The sequence below is a fragment of the Panicum virgatum genome, chromosome 7K, assembly GCF_016808335.1.
Source record: "Panicum virgatum strain AP13 chromosome 7K, P.virgatum_v5, whole genome shotgun sequence".
Taxonomy (NCBI): Eukaryota; Viridiplantae; Streptophyta; class Magnoliopsida; order Poales; family Poaceae; genus Panicum; species Panicum virgatum.
In genome coordinates, this window is record NC_053142.1 from 48,803,169 (window position 1) to 48,819,418 (window position 16,250).

At 46.0% G+C, this 16,250-nt stretch overlaps 3 protein-coding genes across 5 annotated transcripts; 2 read left to right on the forward strand and 1 right to left on the reverse strand.

The window, feature by feature from the left end:
• The first annotated feature begins 4,756 nt into the window (after window positions 1–4,756).
• On the forward strand, window positions 4,757–9,783 carry LOC120641899 (diacylglycerol kinase 5-like). 3 transcript variants are annotated; one of them, XR_005662444.1, is made up of 15 exons: window positions 4,757–4,951; window positions 5,290–5,369; window positions 6,235–6,457; window positions 6,582–6,704; window positions 6,793–6,921; window positions 7,310–7,395; window positions 7,531–7,654; window positions 7,799–7,847; window positions 8,107–8,189; window positions 8,318–8,385; window positions 8,600–8,677; window positions 8,802–8,889; window positions 8,983–9,099; window positions 9,181–9,608; window positions 9,664–9,783. XR_005662444.1 is itself a non-coding variant. In XM_039918211.1 (14 exons), exons 2-14 carry the CDS (start codon window positions 5,359–5,361, stop codon window positions 9,508–9,510), a joined length of 1,509 nt encoding a protein of 502 aa, XP_039774145.1. In that variant the 5' UTR covers window positions 4,757–4,951; window positions 5,290–5,358; the 3' UTR covers window positions 9,511–9,783. The 3 variants fall into 3 exon arrangements, 2 of the variants coding, with proteins under 2 accessions (XP_039774145.1, XP_039774146.1); XM_039918211.1 differs by having other exon boundaries at window positions 9,181–9,783; XM_039918212.1 differs by lacking the exon at window positions 5,290–5,369 and having other exon boundaries at window positions 4,758–4,951; window positions 9,181–9,783.
• Window positions 9,784–10,796: 1,013 nt separating this feature from the next.
• On the forward strand, window positions 10,797–11,396 carry LOC120641900. The gene has a single exon (XM_039918213.1). It carries the CDS (start codon window positions 10,967–10,969, stop codon window positions 11,237–11,239), a length of 273 nt encoding a protein of 90 aa, XP_039774147.1. The 5' UTR covers window positions 10,797–10,966; the 3' UTR covers window positions 11,240–11,396.
• Window positions 11,397–15,164: 3,768 nt separating this feature from the next.
• LOC120643133 lies at window positions 15,165–15,885 on the reverse strand. The gene has a single exon (XM_039919657.1). The coding sequence runs from the start codon at window positions 15,652–15,654 to the stop codon at window positions 15,358–15,360; it is 297 nt and encodes a 98-aa protein (XP_039775591.1). The 5' UTR covers window positions 15,655–15,885; the 3' UTR covers window positions 15,165–15,357.
• Window positions 15,886–16,250: the final 365 nt, after the last annotated feature.

Here is a 16,250-nt window from a genome sequence, read left to right on the forward strand (position 1 = left end):
CTTGCTCAGTTGACCCCTGATGGTGCCAAGGCCATGATGAACACTAATCCCAAGCACTGGAGTAGAGCTTGGTTCAACATTGGTTCAAACTGTGATAGCGTCGACAATAATATGTGCGAGAGTTTCAATAACTAGATAGTAGATGTAAGGGCCCATCCAATCATTTCAATGCTAGAAGGTATTAGGACCAAAGTTTATGTGAGAATCCAGCAAAATAGGAGCAGGACATCCAAATGGTCACCAAGTATCTGTCCAAATATATTAAAGAAGCTGAACAAATATATTGATTTGGCATAACAATGCTTTGCATTTTGGAATGGAAAGGATGGGTTTGAGGTTAGACAGAAGGACAAGAGTTTCACAGTTGATATTGAGAAGAGGACCTGTTCATGTAGTTACTGGCAGTTGGCTGGTATACCCTGTGCTCATGCAATTACTGCATTTTTTTACATTTCTAAGCCTGCTGAAGAATACTTAGCACAATGCTATTCAGTTGAGGTGTACAACAAGATTTATGACCACTGTATGATGCCCATGAATGAAATTAATCTATGGCCAGAAGACACAAGAAGGCCAAAACCTCCAGCCTATGCGAAGATGCCAGGTAGGCCAAGAAAGGAGAGGAGGAGAGAGCATGGAGAGGCCAAAAAAGTAACAAAGGTCAGTAAGATTAGAACCAAAATAAAATGCAGCAAGTGTCACTAGGAAGGTCATAATAGTAGGACTTGTGGGCCTAAATCTAATGCCAAGAGGAGGATTTTTGAAGCTGGCAAAGAGGCAAGTATATGTGATGCAGAATTTTTTTTTTAGGACTTGTCTGTTCCACTATTAACTAGTTTTCATCTACGCAGGTCCTTGAAGGCAGTAGGCCACTGAAAAAGCCGAGGAAGACAAAACAAAATCAAAACATTACTCAGTGTGATATACCTTCCCAATCAACCTCAACTCCAGTGAAGAACAAATCAGCTCCCAAGCCAAGGCACTCTAGTGTCAAGGCTCTTACAGGAAAAAAGAAGGGAGCATCTACTAGAAAATGATTAGATGTCTAGTAACTTATTTCTTTCAAAAGTTAAGCCAACTCTTATTGTGAATTAAGTTAGTTATTTGGATGTAACTACTTTAGTCAACTTTGGTTCTTCTACGTAAGTTATGGTACAATGCCACATATTAGTTATCTATCAGCTAAAGTTATACTAATGCAGTATGAGCTCTTGTCTTATATATACTGGTGCTCTTATGTACTGATGCCGTATGCTCTTATGCTTGATGGAAACCGTATGACAATTTATTCACTATCCACGTTCATAATGTTATGACCATCTTAGAATTACAATACAATGGAAACTGTATGACAATTTATTCACCATCCTAGAATTACAATCTAACACATTAATTCTCCTGAGCTTGCTGTTGTTGCCAATTCTCCTGAGCTTGCTGTTGTTGCCCTCCTTAGCTTCCAGCCGTTGCAATCTGAACCTGCTGAAGCTGTATTGGCTCTGCAACCTGAACCTGCTGGCTCTAAACCTGAACCTGGTGCCAATCCTCATGCGAGCCGCATCGGCGGCGCATCGACAACGAGATGTGGCGCCCGCGCCGAGCGAGCCGCATCGTCAGTGTAGTATCCTCCCGAACGCGCGGCGGTGCCGGATGATGATGGCCGACCAACGATGGGTTGGTGATGCGGACGCGCGGCGGCGGTTCGGGATGGGGGATGGCCGAGCAACGGCGGCGCGGCGGCGATGCAAGGCATGATGACGCACGACGGCAGCGGCGGTCGCACTGAGAGTTAGAGAGAGGGAGCGCTTGTTGGGCTGGGCCAGTCGGAGGGGGTTTTGTGGACCTTAGCTCTTTTTGCCATGTTGGAATGCCATGTGTCGCGCCCAATCAGCAAACCACCCTCCTAGTCATCAAAATCAGATTGGATTAGTACCTAAAGGTGAATAGTAATCCGGTTTAGCAAACGGTGGGATTTAGTAAATACAAAAATAGTTCGGGGGGTTATTCGGACAAAACGAATAGTTAGGGTAGTAATTTAGATTTTTTTCTTTAGAAAAACAGGGGGCACCCCTCAACTCAAAGCGACAATTGTGAGCTTCACGTGGGCAGACCTCATCCATGAACGCTGTAGCACGATTGCACCAATATAGGCGCACATCTATATTTATACTTATTTGTAAAGCGAGTAATATTTTCATCTAAATTTTTTATTTGGTCCGTTTGGTTCAATCCAACTCGCATTATTGACTGGTGGGTCTTAGTTCATCCCGCATGCGAGTCGGACCAACCCCTCCATTCACGACTCGCTCATATAGATCACTACAATTAACGCACGAGCACCGATACGTATTCGATACTTAGGGTGTATTTAGATGCTGTAAAAATTTAGACGAAATTCACTGTAGCAATTTTCAATCGAAGATTAGAAGAACTAAATATAATCTAATTATAAAACTAATTACACGGATGGACGGGAAACCACGAGACGAATCTATTGAGCCTAATTAATCCGTCATTAGAGGTTGTTTACTGTAGCACGATATTATCTAATCATGGTTCAATTTGGTCCGGGAATTATGGAATGCGTTTTATCAGTTATCCACATTTAATACTCCTAATTAGTAGTCAAACGCTCGAAATTACTATGGAGCTGAAAAAAATTTGGGATGTAAACAAGACTTTATACCAATTTCGTCCGTAGCGATGCACGGACATAATTACCTAGAATATTAGCAAAAGGCTCCTTGTATTATATGATCGCTAGGCCGGCGTATGTGGTTCATTTCTCCTCCACCTAAGGGTGTTTGTATCTCTTATTATTCTCTAGCTGCTTAATAAAAGCGGGGAATTCCCTAGCCACCTTAATAAAGGTGGGGGATTCTCTCTCAAAAAAGAACTATCTTATCCCTCTCCCAGTCACATGGCTAGCGCAAAATCGACATCCCATAACTATTTTCTCTCATCGTTGTACTAGAGGCGTGTCACGTCCATCAGTCCATGTGCTCCATTGGTCAAAACCAAAGAGAACCGATTGGCCCACCTGCAAAACCAAAATATAACCCCACGAGCACGAGGGGGCCTCGCTGGCCGTGGATCAAGGGGTACCACTGGTGGGTCAACTTCAACTCGATTGTTTGGATGAGACCGTAGCGAAATCCTCATGAGCTGATGTAAACCATCTTGTCCTCGAACATCTCGAACAAAACCATTCATTCAATCCGGAAGCGAATTTAAAACCCTCCCCCACTTTCGTCGCCTAGTAAACGCGATTTCCGAACCTTCGGTGTGACGCATTCGCCTTAACCCTCAAGAGTTTAACGCGCCTAAGCATCCGAGCCATCGCCGTCGCCGGTCGCCGCGCCACCGAACCCACCCCACTCGGCGCCGGCGGCGCTGCTCGCGCAGACGCGTCCAGTCCTCGTCGTCAGATCAACCGGTTGAAACTGACCGGGAGGTTCAAACTTCAAAGCCAACCGGCCGGCCGGGCGACCAGCATTGGCACGCGCCACGGCGCCAGGAGGACGAGGACGCGTCCACTCGCCTCAGGTTTCACACCACCGCGGCGCCCCGGAACGGAATCTCTCCGCTGGGCTGGGGGTCCAATCCACAGGTCCAAGTGGAAGCAGGCGCGGCCGCGCGGGCCACCAACCACCCACCGCGCCCACTTGTCTTGTCATGTCCCTCTGCGACCCTGCCCTGCCCTCTTCGCCGGCGTCGAGTCACCCGCGGCGGGATCACATGTCAGAGACGATGCTCGGAGGCTCGGATCCGCGGCCACCACCGTGCCTTTTATTTTTCTTTTCTTCTTTTCCGGCGCAGACTGGTTACGGTTGCGGCCGGTTATCGTGCCCGCAGGGTCATCAGCGACTAGTAAACTATATACCGATCACTGTCACGACGTTCTCGTCACGTTTTGGTTCTAGATGGAGAAGCAGACAGTGGATCGGTGCCCGATGCAATGTGCCTATCTCTGACGGTGGACTTGGATTTTTTGTGTTATTTAATTTGTACTTTTTGGCATCATCTCTAAAACAAATTGGGCCTCGTACCACTGCCTGCTGGCAATGGAACTGTCTCCTTCCTGCTAGAGTCCTAGCTGAGCTTGAGCGGAATACTTGGGCTGCGTCATACCAACATCTTCACTGCTCAACACAACTTGCTTTCAGAAATGACGAGTAATGGGCAAGAACAGCATTAGTGGAGGATACATCATTGCGGGGTAGCTAGTAGTTGTGGCTGCATAAGTGATTAAGATATTTTTTGAAATCAAGATTAGGACTTGATTTCATTCGATGGTTACATGACCTGCTCCCCCATGTGCATGTTATTGTTCGACGTTTCCAGGGAGAACCTCAAGTCGTAGTTTTCATGGAAAATATCAGTCAAAGTACAAGCTGGATTCAAATTGCCATAAAACTAACTACAAATAGGCTAATAAAAATAGGAAGGCCTATAACTTTTTCACTCCCAATCTTTGCTTCTGTAAAAATCTTCAAATTCATTCACACTGTAAATGAAACATTGACGCCATATAATTTGCAATTTTAACTTGGTAATAAGCTAAATACTTACTATAAAAAAACGGCTCGGCAATGTTTCTAATGATCTTTTTTTTTGCATAAAAAGATTGCTTTAACCACGGCAGAAGAAAGGAAAAGTGGGGAAAAGTCAGAAAGCAATGTCGTGCTGCCGTCACGTGACGCGATGCATGCCAATGGATGCTGCAGAGCAGGACAATAATGCCGAGCACCATCGGACGCAGGCAATTCGATCGCGGGTCCCTTTCTCTTTCTCCGCTGCTTCCTCAATCCTCAGCGCCGTCGTCCTCGCCTCCGTGTCTCCTCCCTATTAATATTGCTCTCATCCAAGCCCAAATCCACCGAATTCTCGCCATAGCGGGAGCCGAATTCACACGCGAAAGGACGCGAGGGAGCACCGGTTCTTGAGATTCCAGGTAAAATCATGGAACCCACCGACTTTGCTGTGTGTTTTCATGGGGATCTTGCCTGGGGATTTCTTTTCTCTTGGTTGCCGTATCTGAATTGCGGTGCCCTCGCTAGTAATCGGAGGATCTTGCTAACCGCTGCAAAGATCTCGATACATGTCCCCGTTTGGTGGTTGATTCTTGCTGCATCCTTCCCACTTACACTGATGGTGACGGATTTAAGCATGGTTCCCGTCCATGGACATGTGATTCTCATTTTTGTTTCGTTCCGTACAATTTCAGTCATTTGCCGTTAGTCTCGTTCTCTCCATTGTGGGAACATTGTGGCATTGTTTTGTTCGACGCAGATCTTCAGCGACTGTAAGGACTGCACGTGATATGAGCCATCCACTTTCCCCGCGAACGGACCAGATCTGATGCTACAGTGGTAAACAGTAATGAACAGTGCCCTGGTGAACAGTAATGAACAGTACCGCACATTGTTCCCCTCTCCCGCGACTGCTTAAGTTGCGGTCGAAGTAGCGACTGCACAGGAACTCGGTCGTGTTTTGTTTTACAGAGAAGAACTGTTGATTAGCGATTTTTTTACTTCCATTATTGTTTCCGAAAAATATCTTTTGAACACAATATCATTATTTTGTTGGGAAAAAGAATCAATAGGTGCCGATTTCTTTATTCGCTCAAGGCTAGCCTTTTGTGAACCTTCTGTTTCATCTTTATCCCGCTTTTTGTTTCTTGTTACATGACACTAAACGCAGTGAGCCAGTGATACATATTTATAATGCGAATTGAGAAGATGCTGAATTGGGAGAGAAGCTGTAGCAATTAATTGCATATATCTACCCTAATTTGAGTGCTTTCCTGTGGTGTTGATAATGGAATAAAGCAATATACTGCTATGTTCCTTCCTTCATTCTAGTATTACTTCCTGTTGGTCAATGCTCAAATCCTTTTGTAGCTATACATACTGCACCAACAATCCTGTAAAATGTGGATAGCATGGTTTTCTTCTTTTTTCTGAATGATTGATAGGTGTATACAGTAACGGGGAAGAAAATGGTGAAATCGTTTTTTCGCGACCGTGACTAGCACGTTTTCATTAAAAGGGAAGAAAATGGTGAAATCGTGTGGTTTTAGTTTTTTTTTTCTGAATGAAATCGTAATGGTGACAAGTGTATGGTTTTAGTTTTTTTTTTTAACCTTCCAGCATCCTGTAATTTCTTTCCACTTCTCCAGCTTGCATCAGCAAAACATAATTTTAACAACCATTGCTCATGGAAATGCTTTCCCAGGATGGATCTACACAAAAATGGCAATAACGGTTCCTGCCCCAGCTCATGCGGGCCACTGACAGAGTACTACATCCCCGATTACATACTGAAGCCGGACTCTGAACCAGTCATTATTGATAATGCACCATGTTGTCCTGTGGTAGTCTTCATCAACTCTAGAAGTGGCGGCCAACTGGGGAGCAGTCTGATCAAAACATACCGTGAACTTCTCAATGAAGCGCAGGTAAATAGGCTATCTATCAGCTTGGAAAGGCTGTGCAATACTGAAAATCTGCTTTACCTTGCACTCTGCCACATTAGCAGTTTAAATCATGTTCTTATCATTGGATCCACTCACTTTTCCGTAGGTTTTTGATCTCTCGGAAGAGTCTCCTGACAAAGTTCTGCACAGATTATATTGCAATTTCGAAAAGCTCAAGTGTAACGGTGACCTTCTTGCTATTCAAGTTCAGAAGAGCTTGAGACTGATTGTGAGTAACCTACTTATGAGTTTATTGCATCCAAAAAGAATTTCTTGTTGGATGTGCCCTTTTATTAACAATGGGAATTTTGAAATAGGTTGCTGGTGGTGATGGCACAGCAAGTTGGCTGCTTGGAGTAGTTAGTGACCTTAAGCTTTCACATCCACCTCCAGTTGCTACTGTGCCTCTAGGAACTGGAAATAACCTTCCTTTCTCATTTGGATGGGTATGTCAATGACTATATTTCACTTTGATCATACATATTTCAGTTCCTAATGATAATGAATGCCTCTCTACGTTTTTTTGGTTAAATTTCTTGTTTGACTCTTCATTATTTACAATATAGCCCTAAAAGTTAGCAACAAGAAATGTGATTTTTTTTATGAATGATTGTTAGCTACTGTAATTCTTTATAAGAAAACCATTATGCCTGCCTGTTAAGGAACATAGCTTTTCAGTTTGATGCAGAAAATTTATATTATTTGTTAGTAAATTAGTATAATGTTAGTTTCTATACAATTTTGCCTGTTCCATGGCCATGTTCTTCAGTAATTAAGTTTCTGTACTAAGTTTTGCCGTTGTGAAAACAATTTTCAATTTTAATTCAACTGCAGGGAAAAAAGAATCCAGCTACTGACCAAGCAGCAGTGAAATCGTTCCTGGGCAAAGTAAAAAGAGCAAGGGAAATGAATATTGATAGGTACTATCTTGTTTAAAAAGAAGAATTAAAGATAATATGCGCTGTGAAACTAGATCATCTCTTTCATCCATCGCACTGATGATCCTCTTCGGCGTGTTGAAGAAAACACTCAAATTAGCTACTTTTCTGTTTCAGTTGGCATATCATCATGAGGATGCGAATTCCACAGGAAGGCCCATGCGATCCTATTGCTCCCTTGGATCTTCCACATTCGTTGCATGCATTCCACCGTGTTTCAGACTGTGACTCTCTCAATGTGGTACGAAATATCTTTCAGATGCAACCTCTTTTCTTTTGTTACTTGTTTTGTTTTTTAAGGTAAAAGCAACCATTGATACTCACTTTCTAGTTTGGTGTGGCACACATATGTATATACCAGCATCTTATTTATTTTCGTTTACAGGAGGGTTACCACACATTTCGTGGAGGATTCTGGAATTATTTTAGCATGGGTAAGAGTTCCTCTGTTCATTATGTTCCCAGACAAGGGCCACCTACCAGACGGTTTCGTCAATATTGTTTGATGGTGTACTTATAGTACAGTAGACGCAAACTTTCACCATTGATAATCAAGATTATGTATCAGAACTTTAAGTATCAGGGAATTGCAATGTCCAAGTTTAAAAATTATAATCCATTTGCCTAGCATATCCTTAAGTAATATCGGAAAAGATTATTAACCATGATCGTCATAATTTAAACATACTGCAGGAATGGATGCACAAGTATCATATGAATTCCACTCTGAAAGGAAGAGAAATCCAGAGAAGTTCAAAAACCAGCTAACAAATCAGGTATATTTGCATTTTGTGTTTATTTTGAAGACAAATATTTTTCATTTCCTTGATTGTTTATTCAAGTTTGCAACCCCATCGATCGACTTGGTGTTTTATGGTTCTTATAATGCATTTCTTTGATTCAGGGTACATATGCTAAACTTGGACTTAAACAAGGATGGTTTGCTGCTTCCCTAACCCATCCTTCTTCAAGGTAACTAATGCAGCTATAATGCTTCTGAATTCTGATCGTGCCCCTATTGTACTTCCTTTTCGCCATCAGCATGTTCGGTGTAGTATCAAATAATGGATGACACTAGTTCCGTCTGTATATGGAACATTGGAACTCAGAACTGCACCATCAGTTTTAAGAGTCTGTATTCCTTGACCTCAGATGTGCATATGACCTATACATCTTCTACTTTCAGGAACATTGCGCAACTTGCAAAGGTGAAGATCATTAAAAGACCTGGTGGCCAATGGGAAGAGCTTAAGATTCCTCGCAGGTAAATAATCCCTGTAGCCTTTTGCACTCTCAGTAGTATGATTGCAATATTTTCCATTTCTACATCTGAAATCCCTGCTTCTTCCCACAATGATAATTGACGAACTTTGGTCTTCTTCTTTCAGCATCCGATCAATTATCTGCCTCAACTTGCCAAGTTTCTCAGGAGGATTGAATCCTTGGGGTACGCCTAGCACGAGGAAAGTACAAGACGTGAGTTGTTTTCCTTCTTGAAACATTCTAAGGATTCGTTGTTACTGTTACGTTGATGTGAAGATATTCATAAGTTTCCATGGCAAAATGCAGAGAGACCTGACTGCACCTTATGTTGATGATGGCCTTATTGAGGTTGTCGGCTTCCGTGATGCCTGGCACGGGCTCGTCCTGCTGGCTCCTAACGGCCATGGAACTCGTCTAGCACAGGTGAAGTACTATGCTGTCTGCCGTATCAACGTCTCGTACCCTGAGCTGAATTCAAGATTGCTGACGGCGTTCTACATGCAGGCCCACCGAATCCGTTTCGAGTTCCACAAAGGAGCGGCCGAGCACACGTTCATGAGGATCGACGGGGAGCCATGGAAGCAGCCTCTCCCCAAGGAGGACGACACCGTGGTCGTCGAGATCTCGCACCTCCGGCAGGTGGCCATGCTCGCGAGCGACCCGTGCAAGTCGAAGAGCGTCAACGACCCCTCCTCCCCGTCGTGCCACGGCCACGACGACGACGACAGCAACAGCCTGGAGGACGAGGACGAGTGGGTGGACGGGAGGAAGAAGTTCGGTGCGGCGGCCACCTTCAAGATCCCCGACGAGGTGGACATCGCCCATCTTAGCTAGAGCGCGTCCGTCCTGGCGTCCTGCCTCTCCTCCGTTCGTGCTGGTTGTGCGTGAGGTTTGGAAGTTCAGAAGCCATTTCAGAATGTTCCCTGCAGCTGTTAGTGATTCTGCTCCCTTTTTTCTTATCGTTTTCGGGAGTTCAGATTTCAGAAGTTAACGACTGCTGTTAGCGATACTGCTCATTTTGCTCTCTATTTTCCTGTAAATCACAAGTTTAGCGGAGGTGGCTGGACTACTCCATATGTTAATTAACTTGTTATCATTGTTTTGCTATCCGCTGCTCTTGACAATGGGGCGGTAATTAGAAAGGTTACCTTCCATTCAGATAATCACATCCAAAAAAATGCTAAACACTTACCGATCACTCCGTCACGTGAGTGACTTGCGGCTGTTAGCGTCTAGCGATTCGTTGCGTCATGTTAAACAAGACATGACTTGCATAATCACACAGGCACTGCACGACGTGGGCGCAACGTATACCGCTCAAGAGAGAAATTCTATTGAGTCTCCTAAATATATGAAATCCTGAGTATGTTCTAGTGAACATATTTTAAGTTTTTGAACGAGTTAAAAGAATAACAATATTTACAATATCAAGTTTTGTTTATGACAAATTTAGCATGCCTATCAAGCACCAATGAAGGTACACCATCAAAAATTCTGCAAGTGCTTACAGGCGATTATAAACTTTGTTTTTACTGAAAAACTGTAGGGAAAAGGTCTCTAGGTGTAACCTTTTTTATAATAAGAAACAGAAACAAAAGATGTTTATGTACAAGAAAAAAATTTTGTACAAGAAAAACTAGAAAATAAAACCTTCAACGCAATGCAATAGCTCAACTCTTCTCCTTGCGATGCAATCACATGTGTCCCTCTGTTTCTCGCCCTGAATAACGAGAAACCTCATGAGTTGTTGAAAATAAAGAACATGCTTTTTCTTAAAAAAGCGCGCGCAAGGAAAAAAAAAAAGGAAACAGAGGGCACTGCTTCTTTTTCTTCGTCCGGTAATTCCACGGCAAAGGCTACCGTGTTCGGTCAGAAATTCGTTTGCTCGTACCTCCGAAAGCAATAGAGAGTTCGTAATCTATCCGAGACACGGTCACACGGCAGGCAGAACGCGTTGCGGCCGACGTCACATATGACGCGAGCGACGATGGAGATTAGGATAAGCGGTGGCAAACGCCGGCTTCGGGAGTGCTCTGTTCCCGCGGCGAGCGCCCACTGTTTCAGTTAAACCACGCTCCGCGCGCGCCCACCAGAAACACACGAGACACAAGAGGCAGATAGGGCCCAGCGGCGCCGCCTTCTTCCCCAACACTGCTTCCTTCCACGGCAGTATAAAGCACCCGCGCCTCCTCACGTTCCAGGTCAATCCACAAATCCAACCAAGAAGTAGAAGACAAGAAGCGCTCGGTGACTTCGTTTCGTGTGGGAGGAGGAGGAGAAGAGCAAGGCGATGAGCTTGAGGTACATGAGCCGTGTGGGCGCGCGGGCGGCGCAGGCGGTGCGGGAGAGCACCGGCAGGTCCGTCAAGGACAAGGCGCAGTCGGCCTCGTCGTCGTCGGCGTCGATGGCGCGGAGCAGCAGGGCGGCCGGGTCGTCGGTGGACTCGGGTAGCGTGAGCGCCGCGGCGGCGGCGAGGAGGAAGGCGGAGGAGGAGAAGCGGCGCCGGGCCGAGCAGGCGCTGCGCACCGTCATGTTCCTCTCCGTCTGGGGGCCCAACACCTAGAATTAGCAGAGCGTCTCTCTCTGCGTGTGATACTAGTTTCTCTGCGTCTCTCTGCGCGTGCACACCTAGCGTTGTGCACGTTTGTGTTTGAGTTGAAGGAAAAAAATTGTAAATGATCTAATATATGGACACATCGATACTTTGATTCTTGGAAAAGCCTCTGGTTTGTTGTTGATTTCAAGCTGTATTCATTCCATGCTGATTCGTACCCGTTCTCTTTCGAATCTGCTTGCGCACATCCCATTCCAATTCTAGCACTGCGCGCGTCTGCCGGTTCCCTCGACGACCTGCTGTCAGTTGTGCTTGGGCTTCAGCCTTCTGTTCATGGCTAAATTCCTGTATAACTACTCTTGCAGATGGCCACCCTTGAGGTTGCGTGCAATCCTCTGCCAACAGGAACCACTTTTGCAAATGGCCAAATTCAGGACATCAGCTCTGAACTCTGAATTTGCAATTTGCAGACTGAAAATTTTTCTGAAGCATGCTCTCCACTTTCAGATTATAGTGAGGCAGTTCACAGTTCATGTACCGTCACTTGAGCAGCAGGGATCTGTTTTTTTCGGCGATGGCATCTGTTGTTGGACGCCAGCTTGAGTAGCAACAAGAGGAACACCCCGAATTGCAAGAACGCGCAGGGAGCAAAACTGCAGAACAAGGCGGCATGGATCAGAATCAGGTGGGGAGGGGCACAGCAGCGCCGCCATGGTACTTGTTGCTTCGTAATTCTCGTCCATGGTGGCGTCAAGGGCTCAAGGCCAGATGGCTGGCTCCGGAGTCGATTAGACAGCAGCGCCCGTGAGGCCTACGGTGTCGGTTCCGGCGCGGCTGACGGGCACGTTATCTCAAGAACTAGCGAGCTAGCGTGTGGATCTACCAACTACGAGAACGGTAAAACTTCCCAAAATGGTCAACATGTGGCGTCGGCTCTGAAATTGCAGGTTGCCAAAAAAAAAATTTACTGAAGCAGGTGATCCTTTCATCATGCATAGAGATTGAGCATGCTGCAATTAGAAGTTCATCGCTACTGTGACAATTTTACATCAGTGAACACATGCAGATATCTTATACAGACACGTACTAGTACTTCTCTACGACTCTGCTAGAATTCGTGGTGGCTGACGAGAAACTGGACGCCAAGAACGCAGCCTAGTTGGGTCCCCAGCACACGAGGTGCATCACGTTCTCGGCCTTCTGCGCCTTCCTCCTCCTCAGCTTCTCCACCGCGACCGCCTTCTCCACGGGCACGCTGCTCCGGCCGCCGCCGACTCCCTGCGGCCGCTGCGCCGTTGGTGCCGTCCCCGGCTTCACGCCGCCAGCCATCGGCCTAGGCGCCGCCGGCTGCCTGGCCCGCACGGCCTGCGCCGCTCGCAGCACCACCCTGCTCGCGTACCTCAGGCTCATCGACGCTGGCTGGCGGCCGCTGGAACTCTCTGTTGTTCTGAATCCAGTGGGTTTTTACTGTGCTGGTGATGGAAGACGGCGCACGCTGACTGTATACAAGCGGGTCGAGGAGGAGCACAGCGCCGTTCAGTTCCGAAACCGTCAGGGTGATCGAGCGGCGGCCGGGCACGCGGTTTCCGTCCATGATTTTCTTTTCCGGTGTGCGCAAATATGTGGGAGCGGCGGCGTGGTGCAAGTCCGTGGACGACACTGATGCTCCCGTCAGCGACAGGGGATCTCGAGTTGCTAGTGGCTCGTGCAATTTGGAGAATTGGAGGCCAGGTGAGAACAAAGCGAGCGAAACGGGGCTTGGTTCGTGCAGACAACTTGTGATGGATGCAGCCGGAGGGGGGCAGAGGGTAAGGATGCCAGGGGAGATGGACGGATGGGTTTGAGTTGGGGGTCTGTCAGTTTCAGGGTTATCATGTTGATGAAGCATTGTAGCGTGATGTGTGGTAACTTTGCTTCTTTCTGCCGCTTGCAGGCTTTGAACTTTGAAGCACACAGGCAAGGAATGTGGTGGGTTGGGTGAACGGGGACTTCTTATCCTGTGAAATTTCTGCCCAATGAGAGACTGCAGCTGGTAGAGGCGAATCCAACTAACATGAGGCTCATCTCCCTTCTCTTTCTTCTCCATGCACTTTCTTCTTCTGTCTTTCTTCCAAAAATGGAGAATGGGCTATTGGCATCACGCGAACAATTAATAAAAGCAAATTATCAAGACAACTAAGATGGGTCAAGCAGTGAGAATACGATACAACATCGTAAATCACTTATATCTACACATAAGCACAACCTATGAAATCATAGTAAACAACACCCTAATAGGAATGTTTATGATTGATTGATCCAAAAAACTGTATGTAAATAGTAGACCCAACCATAAACATTCTAAAAACAAAGTGGAACACTGTCAGTCTATCACTTACCAGTGACACATAGTTGCAGACTTTCGACTAACCTTCAAGATCCAAACTGAATTGTTAATGAGATGTAGACATCCTCTCCTCTCCAAGTAGATTGATTCTCCAAATTCACCCCTCTAACATGTACAGTTAGAATGTTGCGTGCAACGATATTTATGAAAGCTTTTGTTGCAATATTGTGTTGCAAGAATTATTATTTACATATTAGAATGTTGCAATATTATGTTGCAATACTATTGATTGATCTAAAAAAAAGTATGTAAATAGTAGACCCAACCATGAACATTCTAAAAAGATATGTATCAAGATTAAGCTTTTTCATATAAGATCATGTACTAGTTACTCTCAAAGATTATGTAATAAACAAACAATGGCAATTGTGAATCTGTTACCGATCTTTAAAATAATATTTACCGTTATGCTTTATCTCCTACTATCAAAGCATGAAACAATTTTCTAATAAACCTACTAATATTGAAAATTGTGAAAGCAAAGTCACCAGGATGCTAGAAGGACGCCCGATGTTCTAGTAACATTGATCGGTAGTCTACGGTATAATACCTGTGAGATTGACAACTTCTTTCATTCAGCAATGCTGATCCAACTGCTCCATTTGTTTCTCAGATCTTCATCCACTCTAGCGCATCCAATGTTGAATTGACTGGATACAAGGACAACGAGTCTGCCTGACAATATGCAAGTAATGAAAATGGCAATTATAAGAGATGTTCTAATAGAAAGTAAATGATTTTGGGGGATGTTAGGGGGTATCCATTGATATTGGGAATTGGGGCATGAGTCCCCTAGCCCTCCTAGATTCGTCACTGACAGCTGATTACAGATGGATTAATACAAAATGGTGTATTGTCAGTCTGCCACTGTATTGTACCAGTGAACAAAGTTGCGGACTTTCAATTGCGACGAACCTTCAAGATCCAAACTAAATTCTCATTTCAAAAATTCAAATTTTGTGTGTATAAATTGTGGTTATGATTTCAAGCTTCTAAAATTAGCATCAGAAACATGCACTTTCAAGTTTTTCGATTCAAGAAATGGATTTTCGATGCATTAGGAAATGGAGTTCTTCATCAGTTTTTTTTAAATCAATCTAAATACTATTCATTGACATTTTTAATTATTTTCAGCATTCTACTAGGATTTGTAAAAACTATCACAGGAGCCAATGGTTTGATACCTCCGTCGATCAGTCACTCACCTCAGTGGAGATGCTGCCACTGCTTAGACGGATAATTGCTGCGTCTCACTGAGTCATGACTACTCGGTTGATCCCTATTGAATTAATGGAGTTAGTTTGAAGGTAACTTGCATTTTGCTATCCATCGAGGTATAGGGAGAAGCAACATGCATTATTTCTTAATGTTTCATCAAGGTCAAATTTATTTGCAGTCTCCTAAATTATGGAACATTTGTCTCTCTGTTCATAGAGTTCAATAATAGATGATGCTTTCGTAGATAATGGAACAGGAGCATTCTTGCATCTACTTCCAAGAATGTACACTACCAAATATAATAACATTAAGCCACCTTTAAATAAATCATGGACACCTGGATGATATTTTGCAAAATTAAGATCTTGTTCATCAACAACTTTGCAGCGTACACGTTAGCGCACACGTTGGATGATCCATCCGCCCACACGAACTGATCGCGCAACAAACTATACATTACTACTACTCATCACACATGGATGAAACGGTAGCGCCTAATCTAACTGCTCATCGGCCAAACAAGTCAGTTGTTGGGTCCCCAGTTGCTGATGTACATGACTGTCCGGAGCTCCTCCTCCTGCTGCCTCGCCTTCCTCCTCGCGGCCGCCGCCGCGGCGCCCCCCGAAGGCAGCGAGCGCGCGGTACCGCCGGAGCCGGAGCCGCCCCCGGCGGCAGCCGCGCCCCTGGCGCGCTGCTGCGCCGACCGGAACGCGTAGTTCCAGCGGCACAGCCCTGCCTGGTCCTTGAGCGCCTCCACCGTGCCCACGCTCATCGCCGCCGCCCACGACGACGCCTTCGCCTTGCCGCCCCCGCTCGCCATGCGTTCTTCTCCCCCACCTGTGCTTGTCCCGATCGGTGAACTGAATGGATGCGCTCGGCTAGTCAGCTGCTTGGCCCCGTGATGGATGTGTTTGGACTTGAGAAGAAGATGGGGCCGCGCGGCTGGTGGTGGCTTTATAGGGGGGCGAGCTCTCGGCTGCGATTGCGACTTCGCCGGCGCTGGGACCTGGCAGCACAGGGAGTGTGCCGTCGCTGCCGCGGGAGAATACGTACGCGCGCGTGGTTTGGGGCTTGGACTCGCGGCCTCGCGTGGAAAACAGGGGGGGAGCTCCTGAAAACCGGGTGCAGGAGGTTGCGCGGACGCCGAAGATTAACGGCCCGGGCTGCCTCTCCGGCCAGCCGGTTGCTGGAAAATGCGGCGCGGCGCGGCGCGGCCCGTGTTGTCTTGTCAGTTGTCGGCTGTCAGTGTGCTGGCCACTTGCTCCGGATGCGGCTCGCGCCTTTTTTGCAGCCGTGTGTGTCGTGTCCAAGTCGGAGAGCTCAGTGAGGCACCCAGGCCCGGGCGTGCGCCGCGGTTCCGTCGCAGTCGTCGGGGCGTACGGTAGCGGAGAGACTGTTTCGAGCGATGGCGCGGAG

Coding starts and splice junctions, on each gene's coding strand:
- LOC120643133 (XM_039919657.1), bottom strand. CDS start 15,654: ATGGCGAGCGGGGGCGGCAAGGCGAAGGCGTCGTCGTGGGCGGCGGCG.
- LOC120641900 (XM_039918213.1), top strand. CDS start 10,967: ATGAGCTTGAGGTACATGAGCCGTGTGGGCGCGCGGGCGGCGCAGGCG.
- LOC120641899 (XM_039918211.1), top strand. Junction 7,396..7,530: donor AGGGAAATGAATATTGATAG/GTACTATCTTGT, acceptor TTTCTGTTTCAG/TTGGCATATCATCATGAGGA. Junction 8,386..8,599: donor CTAACCCATCCTTCTTCAAG/GTAACTAATGCA, acceptor TTCTACTTTCAG/GAACATTGCGCAACTTGCAA.